The following is a 17,179-nucleotide window of genomic DNA, read 5'->3' as shown; positions in this document are numbered from 1 at the left end:
CACCATCAAATCATATTATAGTTATCTTCCACCCTGTCCTTCCACCACCAGCTTCAAATTTCCCTCTTTGTATTCCCAGAAACTCAATCAAGCCCTGGTCTGTAGGATGAGCGCATCATTTGCAAACATCCACGACCCACCAATTTCACACACTTGAAAACGAACATCCCACCGAACATCATTGGTGAAGACGGCTATACCACCACTTATACCCAGTCTCTGGGCTGAGGTTGCCACCACCATTCTTATCCCTGGAATTGTGGGGATTTAGGTAATTTTACAGAAGAATTTTATAATGGCATCATTAAGTTCTAGAGCACTAAACATATTTTGATGGCTTAATGATTCAAAACAGATTAAGGGATTGCTTCAGGGAAATTAATGAACTTAAAAGCATTAAAAATAAAAATGACTGTGAACATAAAGTAGAAATGGCAATTAAAATCTATGTATATCTCATAAAAGAAACCTGAAGATTCACCATGAATTTTTAATCTCCCAAAGGACTGTTTAAACATGAAAAGACCTTTAGTTCTAGAAACTTCAATATCTGCACCTCTCCTGTCGTACTAATCAAATCTGTCACTCTTGAGGTGAAATGGCTCAGCTCTAACTTTTCTGAGACCCTAGCAGTCAGGAGCTTAGCTCCTATAATGAAAACAGGAAACACTTATTTTGCTCAGACTATTCTGCTAAGATGGTTCTTATACTTTATTATCAAATAATGACTTAGTTAATAGATGTCAATTATTCATGGAGGGGAGGGTCTTTGGATGGTGGGGTTTCTGACAGCTAAACCCCAGACCTATGTTTTGTAAGGCTCCCAACCTGCTTTGTAGGGGTTATTTTAAATCTCAGCCTCTCTTTCTGGTAAGAGGTATTAGTTTTTTTTAGTTTTTGTAAAATCAATCCCTACTTTCCTATTCCTAGTAGAAAGAGCCCATTCTACTCCCACCAAAGGTTTTAGGTTTCCATGATCAAGTGTCTCGTAAGCCACACCAAGCACTCTGATGGATAATAACAAAGGTAAGTCAACATAAGTTTATATAAAAAAATACCTTCTCTTTCTTCTTAAAAACAAAACCCTTTTTAGATCATTTTTATTCATTATTAACTGTTAAATCTTTCTTTTTTGGGGGAGGGGGGCCACACGGCTTGTGTGATCTCAGTTCCCTAACCAAGGATTGAACCCAGGCCTCAATCATGAAAACCCAGAATTCTAACCACTAGGCAACCAGGAAACTCCCACCTTCTCTCTCTTTTTAATGAATTTATTTCCAGTACCTCTTGAAAAGAAACAAAGTCTGGCAACATAAGACCCATGTTTCTGCACAAAGTGAAGCACTGGGACCATTTTTTAATATGGAACCTTGGCATCATAAGTTGGTCACCTTCTTGGCTCAGAAGTAGCTATTTTGCACAGTAATGTATAGAATGGTAATCATACAAATTCAATCTTTTTAAAAACTATATTTTGAGATTAGGAAAACTGGCATCAAAAGCTTTATATAATATATATTTCTAAAAGTTCACTGCTGTGTGTGAGACTTTTATGATGACCTGAACCTACTAATTATTGGTGATATTTGCCCCAACTACAGTGGTTTAACTTAGAAAGGTATATAAATTAAAAACAAGGCTATTAAGCTGATCGAAATCTGTGATTTGAACAAAACTCTTAAATTTCAAATTATGCAGTATACTGCATACTTTTCATGAAACTCTTCATGAAAACAGTATTAAAAAAACATAACCTTATTTGGATAGAACATGTATATAGCAACTTGGTTTACAATGGACTTAAAAAACTGAAGAGGAATGACCTTTTTTAAGAGTCCAGTGCACAGCAAGTTTGGTCACTTACATTAAAGTTTATGTACTAAAAGTATCTGATAATCAGGTGGTCCTGGGAGGATATTTATAATCACCATTCACCAACAGTGTGAAGACTATGTTATATTTTCTATAACTCAACCCAAAGAGCCCTCCTCCCCACCAAAACTGATACAACTGCTCCTCTCTGTTTAGATAAACAATACAGAGCCACCACGTCCTCTGTGGAAATGTTAAGAAAAAGAGTGAAATATAAAGGAAGAAAACAAAAAATCACCTGTAACTCTCAACCCAGAGTTAACCAATTTGAACACATGGACATAATATGATCCATTTTTTAAAACGTGCTAAGGCAACAATCAGTGTAACGTGCTAAGGCAACAATCAGTGTATGAAAGATCTACATGGAGTCTGAGGACTATGGAGTAAGAAGTGTTTTATACCAGCTTTTCATTTATATATGAAAGTCATCATGGGAAAACAGAACGGCTACAACTGATAATTAAATGTCTTTCCATGATATCCAGAGGTGAAGGCCAGAAGGGCAGGTAAGTAGTCATGGAAATAAGGCTAGGAAAATACTGCTGGAGCCACTGTCACAAAAGAATTGTCCCCAGATTTCTGGTTTTCTCCACAAAAACTACAACAGAGCTACTGCAAGGTGACAGACAGAGGCCAGCTGCATCCGCTCAAGCCTGCAAAAGCAAAGAGGCATTACTACGCTGGTCGTGACAGGCCTGTTTCTTCTGCACAGCCTTCCTTGGAGGACTGGCAGATCCAGCTCTAGGAAAGGTGCTACTCTAGCCTGAATCAAACACTGGGCAGCATGCGGTCTTCTTAAAGCTTCATTATGTGAGATATAAATTACCTTTGTCTGAGCAATTTTATATCCGAAGACACTGCATTTCTAAGCTGCCATAACCCTCAAATATTTAATCTTATTAGTTCTGGTGCTATTTTTTAATTAGCAATTACATTAGATTGAAAAGACATCAAAGGTAGTACTTGCCATTCAATCTAATGTTCAAAATGGCAAATATGTCACTAAATTAGATAGAAGGTACCTGTACAGCCTCTTTAACATCTTCCTAAGCAAGCAACTCACTAACTTATGAAGCGTGAACTTATGACCAAAAATGGGAAGACAAAAGAAACAGATTTAAAATAAAATCCATGTTGAGAAACATGAAGAGAGATGGGTTCTATGGGCTGAAAGAGCTAAATAAAAAGCCTAGACTTAATATCATTCTGTGCATTCAGTAATCAACAAATTTCCCAAGACAGACAAATGATGCAATAAACTGCAGACCAGGGCCAAGGCGAGGCCACAGCCAAGCAGTTATAAATTTGAGAGGCCTCCTTACTTGTCTAGCAGCGAAGTTTTGGGGGTTGAGCCCTGTGCCGATTGCTCCAAGGCTGACGTTGGGTAGTGTGGAACCAGAGGGAGACAGCTTGTAGCTGGGAGAAGGGGAGAAAGGAGAGCAGGGAGCCTCATCCCCAAGGCACCCATCTTGATTGGAGAAAGGCAAAGTCAGCTGAAAAGTAGTAGCAGTTAGCCAATCGCAATGAGTGTTGGTTAGTGAAGCAACAGAATGCAAGAAGGGAAAAGAGAGACACCAGGAACAAACAAAGTTAGAGTGTATTAGCAGTAAACGAGGATAGAATTTGGATCTGATCATCACCATCATACTTTGCCCAACAGACACCATCTGTCATCCTCTCTGCTATAGATTCGTATCCTCTAAGTTAGTAACACATTCTGTCCATTGCACTATGATAAAAATTGCCAGACACTTTAGTTTCAGGGATCTAATATTGATGACTCTAACTATGTGGCTGCTGAAACAGAAGCCAAAGTCATCTTCTTATGAATATGTTTGCTGTCTGGACCAGCATCAGTGGTTTCAAAAACGTGCCAAATCTACAAATTTTGGTTTTAACTGCCTTCTGAAGACCAGGAATATCACAAGTTGGTATTCTGAAACAAGTAACGACCTCCTCCATTAGAAATGTTAAAAATCCCAACAGATAGGTATAAATGACTTGTTTAAAGCAGGTAGTTGAGAATCTGAACAGGATATGATCATAACTAAAAACAGATCATTAAGGAAATGGAGAAAGAAGACAACAGAGTTTTTTTTAGGAATAGCAAAGGAGAAAGTTTTGGGTCATCTTGACAAAACTAAAAGGCAAGGCCTTAGGAGACCTAGAGTATTTGCACAAGATTCAAAATTTAATTTGCAATTGAACAGTAGCAGGAAAAAGAATTCAGGATAACTCTGTCTCTAGAATTTCTTTTATATGTTTTCAGTGTGCATTTCCCACACTATAGTCAGACCACACCCCCCTCAAACTTCATAAACTCCCCCAAACTCAGACCTTGTTCACAGTACTTGCATTCTAAAGACAGATGGTTCTAGCTGCTGCCTAATCACCTGTCAACATCAACTATTTTCATGTCACCGTTCAAATGCAGGTGATGCTTGTGTTGTTTTTTTTCCCCCATGCAGTTCAGTAATTCTATGCTTCCTTCTGGAATTAAATATGAAAAGACAAATGGGAACCAAAGTGGTTATCTTAAACCAAGGATTCAACTCACCTTCTCAAAATAAGGCCCACTATCTGTGGTTCCCATGTCTTTGGAATTAGGTGGACGGAACCCAGATCGATCCTTCCTCATGATATCATTAAAATCCCCGAGATTCATTGCTCGCTTGTCCACATCAAATTTTTTATCTGGAAGGCTCCCTGAAAAGTAACACAGAAAGAATGAAAATGTTAATCCTCAATGTCTCCCTCATGACCAAGAGTGACCTGTCCCAACACCCTCTGTAGCGTGCAGGTATAGACCAGAAGAGTTCTCACTGTTCAGGCTGCTGATGGTCCTCCATGAAACATACAGAAAGTGAAGTTGCTCAGTTGTGTCCAGCTCTTTGCTACCCCATGGACTGTAGCTTACCAGGCTTCTCTGTCCATGGGATTTTTTAGGCAAGAGTACTGGAGTGGTTTGCCATTTCCTTCTCCAGGAGATCTTCCCAACCCAGGGATTGAACCCAGGTCTCCCACATTGTAGGCAGATGCTTTACCCTCTGAGCCACCAGGGAAGCCCATGGAAGCATACACGGATGCTTTAAAAAGAAAACAAAACAATCTCTCTAAAACCCTCAACATATATCAGCTGAAGCTGGTTTTCTATGGAAGACTCAAAGAGTCTTAGGGCTAACCTAGTCAAAATCTAATTAAAAAGATACTTAAACTAGTTATTGACATGTTTGATGAATATATCTTGCTTTTATATTCAAATGTCCTCAGTGAGAGGATGTGTATCTTGTTGCTTTTTTAGCATCTGCAAGACAAATAGTTCCAGCTGTGAAATGTAATTACTAGGACTACAAACAGCAAAGAGGCATGGTTGTTGCCCTGAAATTTAGAACTCTTGAATTGAACACGGGCAATGGTTGCTGGTACAATGTCATCTCCCAGATGCAATGACTATTCCACTTTCTTCCACATGTCTATGAATTTGCTGTTGTACAGTGACACGCAACTCATTTTTAAGTTATTCTCCTATTTAAGAGTATCACAGATCACAGGCTGTTTCTTTTATCTCCCAGGAGTGTTTTCTTTTCTTCCAGATTTGATTCTTTCTTAAGTTCTTCCAGGTGAGCAACAGCATCACTGCAAAGAGCCCCCAGATGAAGGGCTGATGCTGCACCTGCTCTATCTGCCAAGGGCAGTTGATCCCTAATATGACTCAATATGCCAGCAAATTTGGAAAACTCATCAGTGACCACAAGACTGGAAAAGGTCAGTTTTCATTCTAATCCCAAAGAAAGGCAATGCCAAAGAATGTTCAAACTATGGCACAATTGCACTCATCTCACACGCTAGCAAGGGCTTCCCTTGTGGCTCAGCTGGTAAAGAAACTGCCTGTAATGTGGGAGACCTGAGTCCAATCCCTGGGTTGAGACGATCCCCTGGTGAAGGGAAAGGCTACCCACTCCAGTATTCTAGCCTGGAGAATTCCATGGACTGTATAGTCCACGGGTTTGCAGAGTCAGACACAACTGAGTAACTTTCACTTTCACATACTAACAAAGTAATGCTCAAATTTCTTCAAGCCAGGCTTCAACAATACATGAACTGTGAATTTCCAGATGTTCAAGCTGGATTTAGAAAAGGCAGAATTGCCAACATCCTCTGGATCATTGAAAAAGCAAGAGAGTTCCAGAAAAACATCTACTTCTGCTTTAATGACTACACCAAAGCCTCTGACTGTGTGGATCACAACAGACTGTGGAACATTCTTGAAGAGATGGGAATACCAGACGACCTGATCTGCCTCCTGAGAAATCTGTATGCAGGTCAAGAAGTACCAGTTAGAACTGGACATGGAACAGACTGGTTCCAAATCGAGGAAGGATTATGTCAAGGCTGTATAGTGTCACCCTGCTTATTTAACTTCGATGCAGAGGACATCATGAGAAACGCTGGGCTGGAAGAAGCACAAGCTGGAATCAAGACTGCTGAGAGAAGTATCAACAACCTCAGATATGCAGATGACACCACCTTTATGGCAGAAAGCGAAAAAGAACTAAAAAGCCTCTTGATGAAAGTGAAAGAGGAGAGCGAAAAAGCTGGCTTAAAACTCAATGTTCAGAAAACTAACATCATGGTGTCCAGTCCCATCACTTCACGACAAATAGATGGGGAAATGGTGGAAACAGTGGCTGACTTTATTTTGGGGGGCTCCAGAATCAGTGCAGATGGTGACTGCAGCCATGAAATTAAAAGACTCTGGCTCCTTGGAAGAAAACCTATGACCAACCTAGATAGCATATTAAAAACCAGAGACATTACTTTGCCAACAAAGGTCCGTCTAGTCAAAGCTATGGTTTTTTCAGTAGTCACGTACGGATGTGACAGTTGGACCATAAAGAAAGCTGAGTGCTGAAGAACTGGTGCTTTTGAATTGTGGTACTGGAGAAGACTCTTGGAGAGTCCCTTGGACTGCAAGGAAATCCAATCAGTCCATCCTAAAGGAAATCAGTCCTGAATATTCACTGGAAGGACTGATGCTGAAGCGGAAACTCCAATACTTTGGCCGCTTTATGTGAAGAACTGACTCAATGGAAAAGACTCTGATGCTGGGAAAGATTGAAGGCGGGAGGAGAAGGGGACGACAGAGGATGAGATGGTTGGATGGCATCACCGACTTGATGGACCTGAGTTTGAGTAAGCTCTGGGAGCTGGTGATGGACAGGGAAGCATGGCATGCTGCAGTGCATGGGGTTGCAAAGAGTCGGACATGACTGAGCTGAACTGACTGAACTGATGACATCTCGGTGCAGACAGGCCTGGCCACCTGAGAATGACTCTGGCAGGGTCACAGACAGCTTGTGTTTGGCCACAATATTTTGTTTTTTTTATTTTTAAATCTGGATTAGTTCTCAATATTTAAAACTAAAAGCATAAAAGAATTTCTGGCCTCTCTTGAGAACAGTGGAGGATCCAGCAAAGCTGAGCATACACTCGTCCATGGCAACAAGTGCCAAGAGCAAAGGCCGACTCCTTCATGTGGTATACAGGTTCTCCACGGTGAACCAGTGGCTTTCAAGTCTCAACTGTTCACACCTGGCACACACCGCTCATTTACACTCATTTACACTTCTTGGTTCTTGTTGTCATTAGTTTTCAATCCCTACCTAGTGTCGAGCACAGTACCTTCCACAGTGCAAGTTGGAATATGAGTCTAGGAACTGCACCCATCCCAACTCAAAGCGAGCAGGGATCCCAAAAAAGGATCACAAATAACAACACATTCCACTCGTTTAGTGGGAGGATACACACCTACAGACAAATCCATTTTGCTACTTGGGTTATCTTCAGTTTGACTCTGGAAAAAAAAAAAAAGAATAGTGAGGGAAGATTAAAGTCTGGAATTAAACACTTTAATCAGAGAAGAAACAGCATTATTCATGCACGAACTACAGCTTACTCTAACTTTACATTTAGGACTATACCAGGTCCTTGGAAACAAATCTTCAACTGGAACGAAGACAGTAACATTTTTCATAAGAGTAATTTTCACTGCTGCTAGGGCCTCTATGGAGAAGGTGATGGCACCCTACTCCAGTACTCTTGCTTGGAAAATCCCATGGATGGAGGAGCCTGGTGGGCTGCAGTCCATGGGGTCTCTAAGACTCCGCCACGACTGAGCGACGTCACTTTCACTTTTCACTTTCATGCATTGGAGAAGGAAATGGCAACCCACTCCAGTGTTCTTGCCTGCAGAATTCCAGGGATGGCGGAACCTGGTGGGCTGCCATCTATGGGGTCATACAGAGTCAGACACGACTGAAGCAACTTAGCAGCAGCAGCAGCAACAGTGCCTCTATTCCTAAATTCAGTTTTCACATCAGATTAGCTTCAGTAAATCTATGGACAGAGTGATAGCTAAACAGCTGCTTGGAGAAATACACCCCTGTCCTCAAGTTCCAGCCAGCTCAGGATCAAATTTCATGAGTGGCAGCCAAATGATGACAACTTCTTCTCGTGACTTGTCAAGTCATCAAATCTTGCAATGTGCAGCCAAGTCATCTGTCTTTTGGCAACCAGGGACACGGCGTCCCCATATTGCTCCCCAAAGACCAAAAAATTAGAAGTTCTACAAAAATTGTCTATATAATTAATCACAAATGGTTTCCCTAGTCATTCTGCTATGGCTATTTTTTTTTTTTAATTATAATATTAAAGTGGGTACAGTAGTCAGCAAAAGTTATATACATTTTAAGTCCTTGGCTCTTTCTTCCCTAACCTTCTAAGGAAAGATACAAAGGCTACACATTTAAAAGCTGTAACCTTTAAATACTGGTATTTCATTAAGAAAAAAGGAACAGAGAAGAAACATTGCCTCATCCAAATCAGGAACGTTGCATAACCAGTTTCTAAATCTGTAATTTTGTACTATATATGGCAGTGGTCTTAAAATTTGTACTAAATGTAAAAGTTGGGATATAGTACACCTATGAAAAAAGAAAACTTACCAGCAATCCCATATTTGAAAACTGTTTGGCAAGAGGATTCATCCATGAATCACTGTTTCCTCCTTTGAGTGAGCACTACAGAAATGAAATATGTAACCTCAGAATCAAATAATTGATTTCAACTTCCTGAGTTGCAAAAAAGTACTGACTAAAAATGTAAAACCAGAGTTTACCTTTTTCAACCATAACTATTTCTCTTTAACTATAGTTATTTTGATAGATCTGTTAGTATAAAAAAGTAACAGGCCTTAGTTACATCAATGTTTTCATTCTTGTTCTATTCACTGCACTGAGTTAGAAGTAACTTGAAAAATAAATGGTCAGCTAGGGCTTTCACCCTATAAAGGGTCAACATCAGATTTTCTAAAATATAACGCTTGCAAGCTAGTACTTTCCCTCGCAGTTCCTCCTTGTAACCCAAGCCGGTTTCTATTAGGAGTCAAGAAAAAGTTTGATGCCAGTGCATGTTATTTGGAAAGGAGCCTATTTAAACTGGTCATTACTCTCTGTGTGGATACAAGGAGGAGCTCATCCACGCAGCACTTTCATCTGCTTGTTTCAGTGTTAAGGACATGGGGCTCTGTAGAAAGTGGAAAGAAGTCAGCAGAAGACACCATCACCAAGTTCACTGCAAAGGCAGGCAGGTGCGGGTTTTTGTTTGTTTCTTCAGGGGACAAACTAATTTCTCTGCTGAACAAGGAACCAATCATCAGCTCCACTTTTATTTCTATGGAGAAGGTGAGTGGGAACCTGGTAGGGGCTGGAGATGATGGGGCTTTGTGCACGTGTGCATTCTCCAGGTAAAAATTCTGTGTTCTGATGCTACTGCTCATGTCTATTTTATTTTTGAAAGTGTTAAGGTACCTCTACAGGTTTAAAGGTCAAAAAAGCCCTCCCTGGAGGGAGGAGTGGTAGTTACTGTTTAATGGGTACAAAGTTTCAGCTGGCAAGATGAGAAGGGCTTTGTGGACAGATGTCAGTGATGACAGCACCACCATGTGAATGCACGTAATGCTGCTGAACTGTACACTTATAATTGGTTAAGACGGTCGATTTTACATCATGGATCAGAAACATGCACCCGCGCACACACACACACACACACACGTCAGAAACATGCGCGCGCACACACACACATGCACACACGGGTCAGAATCATCAGTCATGGAACAGAAACATGCGCGCGTGCACACACCACACACACACACACACACACACACACACAGGTCAGAATCATCAGTCATGGAACAGAAACAGTTAATTCCCAATTAAACTCATTGAATCTTGGCAGTTCCCTCAGTGGGCTAGTACCTTTCACTTGGTTGCTTCCTCAGCAGTCTTCCTAGAATCCGGTCTCATTATTAATTTGTAAATAATAAAAAGAAAGCCACAGTAGACTAGACGGTGCAAATGTATTAAAAATGTTAGAAAGTTCACGGAATAATTTCTTTTGTGACTGAAGTAAGAAAATAAAAGTCCTTTATGGGGGAAAACTGTAAATGACTGCTTAAACAAAATGTCTCTAACAGAAACAACCTGCATTCTCAGGTTATAAAACAAAGTAATCGTATTCAGAACAAAATCCCATAGGTGAAGGGGATGAAGAAGGTACAGCCCTTGGTCAACTGAAGACCTTCTAAACTGGCGTCCAGTACCTGAAAACCAGTTTTAGTTATGAAGTCTTTCTTAGAGCGGCAAGGCTCCCGTGCTGAAATAGCATATGTGGCCGCCCAACTTTTTTCCCCTTGATGAATTTGTAGAATGAGAGGCTGGAATGAAAAAAGAGGGCTTCTACTGAGAGTCACTCAGGTTCGAGACTGAACCAAAGTCCTCATTAAACTATGAAAATCAAGAGAGAAACCAAGTTGCTCTCCAGTCCAGAAAATAAAAAGCACAGGACACGCCGGCACAGGTGAGAGGGACCACCTAGCCGCCAACGCAGGTGAGGCGCCGGCACCTCGCTCTGTTGAGAAAGGATTTGGGGCCTTGGAATTTCCCAAATCAGACAGAAATGAGTCATGGTGATTGCTGCTGGAGGAACCGTATTGCTGTGGTTTCCCTTCTACATATTCAGGGGGACCTACTTGAAGGACGGATCAGGCTTTAGAACACAAAAGCATAAAACATTTATAAAGGGTGTCCTGAAAGTTCCCAAAGAATTATTATAATATGGAAAATGAAGTAAGAAGAAAAATCTTGTTTCTTTGAAAATTTCACCTTATCTACAGAGAGAATTTTGTAGGTAAGAGACTTCAAGGTAAGGAAGATGAGGGGTAAAGAGGACGTAGTTAGGTGTTCTGAAGAAAGTATTTTCTCCATCACTGAGGACTGCAAGGACTTCAGCTATGTGGCTTCTTCCACTAAAACATTCTCAGTTCTGCCTTCTAAGAATGAATAAGCAAGTTCAGACACCTCTAAGGTGGCCTACCTTCATTTGTTTCTTTCCTCCTTGTCCCCAGCTTGCTGAGTTGTGGGAGGAAGTGCTTCCCTGAGAGCCGGCAGTGTTCCAGACTCCTCCATCATCCTCCTCTTCCCAGCTGGGATGGCGAGTTCCTGCCACTGGCCCATCATTCTCCCCCCAGCCATCTTGCATAGATTTGGAATCTTTAAGAAAAGAAAGAGCCAACTGTATGCAATGGCTATATATAACAAAACCCACAACGATCATTCCTTGTAAATGCAGCATTTTAGTGTATTTCTAATTGTATCCAGTATCTGTCTGTATGGCAAGGCAAATATTCTCCCAACTTTAGAGAGCAGAATGGAAACCCCAAAAGGGTCAAACATACACAGTAAGTTCATAAACCACAAATCAAGATTTCCTGGCTTCCAGTTCAATGATTTTTCCCCTTACACAGTGTTGACAGAAATCCCCCAACTGAAAAGAATCACTATTTACAAGAAATTTCACACTTAAATTAAGAGAAATCTGTTACTCTTAATGAGAATGTTGTACTGCACTTCTTAGTTTTACCCTCCTTGAAAGGAAATACGTGGTATACTTTGTAACGGATTTTACAAATATGGGGCAGGATAAAAAACAACTGTCAACCTTGTTTGGGGTGAAGAAAAGAATATGAAAGATGGACGGAAAAAAGAAAACTGTACTAGATTTTGAATATAAAAATTACAGTGAAAGAAGAGAAATTCAGAAATAGCCATGAAAATTTGGAAGTTACTAGATTTACACACTTGAAATGTACTGGAAACTAAGAAGATCCTAGGCAAAGACAATGTATAAGCAACGGCTTTTAAAGACGGGCAGAGGAGGGACTTCCTTGGTGGTCCAGTGGCTAGACTCCATGCTTCCAATGGAGGGGGCTTGGGTTTGATCCCTGGGGAATTAAATCCCACATGCCACAAATAAGAGTTCACATACTGTAACTAAGACCCGGTCCAGCTAAATAAATAATAAATAGTTAATAAATAAATAAAAGACAGGAGGAGGAAATGTAGGGGACAGAATGCGGAAGGGAGGACAAAGACAGGGAAACCAGTGCTCAACTGTGCAAGGAAGTAGGTCATCATCAGGCGCCAGAGTCAATTCCACCAACATCTCCCCTTAAACAAAGATCTTGAATTTGGACACTGGGATAAATCCTTAATCTCCTTCTGAAAATTCTGTATGGATACACTTTCTGGTAATGATAGAAGAAAGGAAATACACTATCCCACCTAGAAGCTCCATGATAAGGTATGAAAGCGTTATTCACTCAATCTGTGTCTGACTCTTTGTGACCCCATGAACTGTAACCTGCTGGGCTCCACTCTCCATGGGATTCTCCAGGCAAGATTACGGGAGTGGGTAGCCATTCCCTTCTCCAGGGGATCTTCCCGACCCAGGGACTGAACCTAGGTCTCCCACATTACAGGCAGATTCTTTGCCAGAATCTGAAAAGTCCAGAAGCTCCATCCAAACCTTCAATTTACAAAATGACAAGACATTTATGGAGAGAGTTACTTGATTCAGATGGCTTCACACGAAGAGTCTAGAGCCAGAAAAGTGGCTTTTCCAGGCCTTTCTGCTGCCAGGCTCCGGGACAAGGCCTATGATGCCATCTAGGCACCAATCAAGTATGCAGACAGCTAGGTAGTCAATTTCCTCATACAGTGGCATCATCTCCCAGCAACTCCCAAATGAACCTTGGCATGAACCCTCTATGGGGTTCACTAAGCACCCCCCTTTGCAGGGGCTCTGTGACTGAGCTGCAAAAGGCAGGGCCTGGGGGCTGTTCTCCCCGCTTCTGGATAACCAGGACCATTTCTCCTGCACAGGAGGTTACTCACTATTACATAAGGACAGGCTTTAAACATCCTCTGACAAGCAACAGGAATTAAAGACCCAACATAATTGGGTCTTTATTGACATATTGACCCTTTTAAAGAAGAAAGACATCCATGCAACCCTTCTTCGAGAGAAAGGAGCTGCACTTTTAACAAATGATTTCTTGTAGACAGATTAAAAAAATAGAGACCTTCAATACTGAAGTCATGGAGTCCACACAAGATTTAAGACATCTACAGTCTAGATAAGATCACAGGTTAAATTACCATGAGCATTGATTAGTAGGCTGTGACTATCTAGCCCCTTCCCCTGACTACTACATGTTCAAATTACCCAGAGTAGGGGGAAAAGTAACTACAGATTTAGCTATAGATATAGATGATCCCAGTGAGTAGAAGCCTTTTTTAAAATCTGGAGAAAAGTGATTTCTGTGATGGAAGAAAGATGATCCCGAAGTTGGGAAAGACACATAAAAATCTTCAAAGTACTGCTAAAGGGCCTCCTTGAGCCAAGGGTCTGGTTTATGCCTTTCAACAGCGTTCTGGATCTATTCCAAGTCTACAGAATGGTATTTCCCATGATAATAGAACCAGTTTTACAATGAAAATCAAGACAAGATCAAATTCTTTATCAAGCTATTTCTATGAAGTGAAGGAGATTTGTCATTTTCAAAATGCAGTCAAGTTACACAGGCACAAGAGTTTCCAGAATATAGAGAGCTAAGATGATACTCCATCCTATGGTATGGTCAGAATCATAAATATCATAAAATAAATTTGACAATGGAATTTATTCTTGTTCCAATTCAGAGAATTCAGTCTGACCACATTTTTTAATCAAAAGACAATCCCTTAACTCTGCAATATGGTAGAAAAGAGACGTTGGAATACTTCTTAAGAAAACTACAAAAAAGTGAAAACAGGCACTTGAAATTAAATTTTTCAACTGAGGATCATCCAATGGGACGTTCTGCAGCATCCGTTTATAAAGTTTTGCAAATTGAGTACACATTGCCAGCTGGATCAAGTACAGCTTAGATTGTCAGTGATTATGAATAAGTGTGACGTGCTTTGTTTAAAAAATTCAAATGAAGAAATTTTGTTGGGTTCAAGAAACCTTAAATGTCCTGTGTGGGTGGGACTATGAGAAGAGAGACAAAGGGGAAAGAAAGGAGCAGAAGGATGAAGTCACTGGGCAGCAGAGACCTAGTTCCATGTTAAATGCCAGGAATAATTATTATTTTTACCAACATGAGAGTAGAAATGCAAAATAGATATAGTGAGCAATATTTAACTTACTATGGGAGAAAAGGCACATCAAAATTTCAGTTCTGGCCAGACATTAAACTTAAGTTAAAACAAGGGATTTCCATGGTGGTCCAGTGGCTAAGACTCCATGCTCTCAATACAGGGGGCTTTGGTTTGATCCCTGGTTGGGGAACTAAGATCCCACGTGCCACAAGGAAGAGCATTCATGCCACAACTAAGACCCAGCATAGCTGAGTAAATATTTTTTTTTAAATGAAATCAATAATACTAACTTATGACTTTCAGTTCACTGTAAGCATTTTTACATATGCCAAGCCAAGTCTCCATCATTTGCTACTAACCATTTACTAAAGATCCAAGGTCCTGAACCTCGTTGAACTGATAACGTAACAACAGCCCTCCCCCAAACATGTGACTCTCCAAATTAACAGAGACTCCCTCAAAAAGAGTGCCGTATACTTACTAGGTTTCATGGCATTTGGAGCACTGGAGGGTGCAGTCCCCCAGCCTGTTGTTGACGCTCCCGTGTCATCCATCTCGCCCCACCCAGGACTGCTCTCGTTTGGCTCACCCCAAGCTGAAGTACCATTATCTGGAGCAGATGGTGTGCTTTTGCTCCAGACTGTAAAGAAAGGAGATGCATCTCAAAGAATGATTTATCAACCCTGTAGCATCCAGTGGGGGTGAAGGGAGGAGGAACAGGGCCTCCTGAATTCCATGGGTACAAACCGAAATGTGGACACCACCTACACGGAGGACACCTGGCACTGCCACTTTAACTTCTGGTCCAGTAATTCCACCGCCAGGAAATTATACCATACAGGTACTTGTAAAAGTAGCTGAAATTACATGTACAACAATGCTCATGGCATCACTGTCAGAAAACATCTGGAAGCAACCTAAGTGTCTATGAAAAAGGGACCAGTCGGACCAATTGTGAATTGCCCATCAAGTGAATACTATATACGAAGCAATGAAAAGACAGAAATGTATTAACATGAAAAGTTTTGAAGAACAACGAGGAAAGCATGGTGAAGAACAGTGTATATAGTACAATTTCCCCTACTGCACCAAAATATACCTATTTTGCTATAGGTATGAATAAAATTTCTGATTGGCACACAAAGTTCTAAAACCTGCAAGGAGAGACCCTAAGGGTTAAGATTCTTTTATTACCTTTTGCTTTTCTATATAGTTTGAAGGTTTTTACTATATGAAGAAATTCTTTTACATTTTCTAGGTAGAGAATTAATGAGCAAATATTCATTTCCTTCTTTTGTTTTCTTTTCAATATAGATTAAAAAAAAAACAGAACTAGTTAAAAGTAATCATTTCATAACTGGTTTCACTGAACATCAGACTTACTTTGGAGAGTGGAAAATTAAGTATTATGATTAATTTTAACTCAAATAATCCAAACAAATTAAGGGTTCAGTTCAGTTCAGTCGCTCAGTCGTGTCTGACTCTTTGCGACCCCATGAATTGCAGCATGCCAGGCCTCCCTGCCCATCACCAACTCCCGGAGTCTACTCAAACTCATGTCAATAGAGCCGGTGATGCCATCCAGCCATGTCATCCTCTGTTGTTCCCCTTCTCCTCCTGCCCCCAACCACTCCCAGCATCAGGGTCTTATCCAATGAGTCAACTCTTTGCATCAGGTGGCCAAAGTATTGGAGTTTCAGCTTCAGCATCAGTCCTTCCAATGAACACCGAGGACTGATCTCCTTGGGTGGACATCCTTGCAGTCCAAGGGACTCTCAAGAGCCTTCTCCAGCACCACAGTTCAAAAGCATCAATTCTTTGGCGCTCAGCTTTCTTCACAGTCCAACTCTCACATCCATACGTGACCATTGGAAAAACCATAGCCTTGACTAGACGGACCTTTGTTGGCAAAGTAACATCCCTGCTCTTGAATATGCTATCTAGGTTGGTCATAACTTTTCTTCCAAGGAGTAAGCATCTTTTAATTTCATGGATGCAAGGTGCATCCCTTTAATTTGCTGATTTACATGAGGGCATTCAAGTTGCCAATGCCAAACTAAGAACCATCACCAGGCACTACATTTTAAAAAATTGTTTAAAATCGCCTCCCTTTATAAGTTTTTATCAACACTACTTTTAATTTACTAGGCATGATGTTTCTTATCCAAAGAATGAGGGAAGCAAGTTTAATTCTGAACAACTGATTATCATGAGATAATCTCCACATGACGAAGTGCTCCACTTCCAGAGGTTAACTGTTAAAAATCATCTGGAAAGTGATGGAATACTTTGGCCACGTGATGTGAAGAGCTGACTCACTGGAAAAGATCCTGATGCCGGGAAGGACTGAGGGCAAAAGGAGAAGGGGGCGACAGAGGATGAAATGGTTGGATAGCATCACTGACTTATGGGCATGAATCTAAGCAAACTTCAGGACAGAGTGAAGGACAGGGAAGCCTGGCGTGCTGAGGTCCATGGGGTCGCAAAGAGTCAGACACAACTTAGTGACTGAACAATAACAACAATCTCCACATAATGAAGTTTGCCACTTCCAGAGGTTAACTGTTAAAAATCATCTGGAAAGTGATGGAAACCTTCCAGATGCCAGCTTGGCTCTAATGTTTTCTGATGGCCTCTGCAAGAACAAACACAGACGGCTTCCCATTGCTGGGGAAAGAGCAACACAGAAGATGTGTCCACAGGCAGAACAGGAATGGAAATTAGGTCTATTTCTGCTCCTATTTTAATTCTTTATTTTTAAATCT

The 17,179-nt window shown here is 40.9% G+C and overlaps 1 protein-coding gene across 5 annotated transcripts in view; it reads right to left on the bottom strand.

Annotated features, from left to right (window-relative positions):
* Window positions 1-17,179, bottom strand: part of TNRC6B (trinucleotide repeat containing 6B) — a 261,231-nt gene that overhangs the window by 44,110 nt on the left and 199,942 nt on the right. For all 5 annotated transcript variants that reach the window (XM_018048802.1, XM_018048800.1, XM_018048801.1 and 2 more), the window contains 5 exons: window positions 14,896-15,054; window positions 11,308-11,483; window positions 8,880-8,954; window positions 7,684-7,729; window positions 4,433-4,581 (listed from right to left, as the gene is read on the bottom strand). In XM_018048802.1, the coding sequence (XP_017904291.1) occupies window positions 4,433-4,581; window positions 7,684-7,729; window positions 8,880-8,954; window positions 11,308-11,483; window positions 14,896-15,054 (605 nt within the window). The remainder of the gene's footprint in view (window positions 1-4,432; window positions 4,582-7,683; window positions 7,730-8,879; window positions 8,955-11,307; window positions 11,484-14,895; window positions 15,055-17,179) is intronic.

Source organism: Capra hircus, chromosome 5 (assembly GCF_001704415.2).
Source record: "Capra hircus breed San Clemente chromosome 5, ASM170441v1, whole genome shotgun sequence".
Taxonomy (NCBI): domain Eukaryota; kingdom Metazoa; phylum Chordata; class Mammalia; order Artiodactyla; family Bovidae; genus Capra; species Capra hircus.
This window is presented reverse-complemented; position numbering and strand designations above follow the sequence as displayed.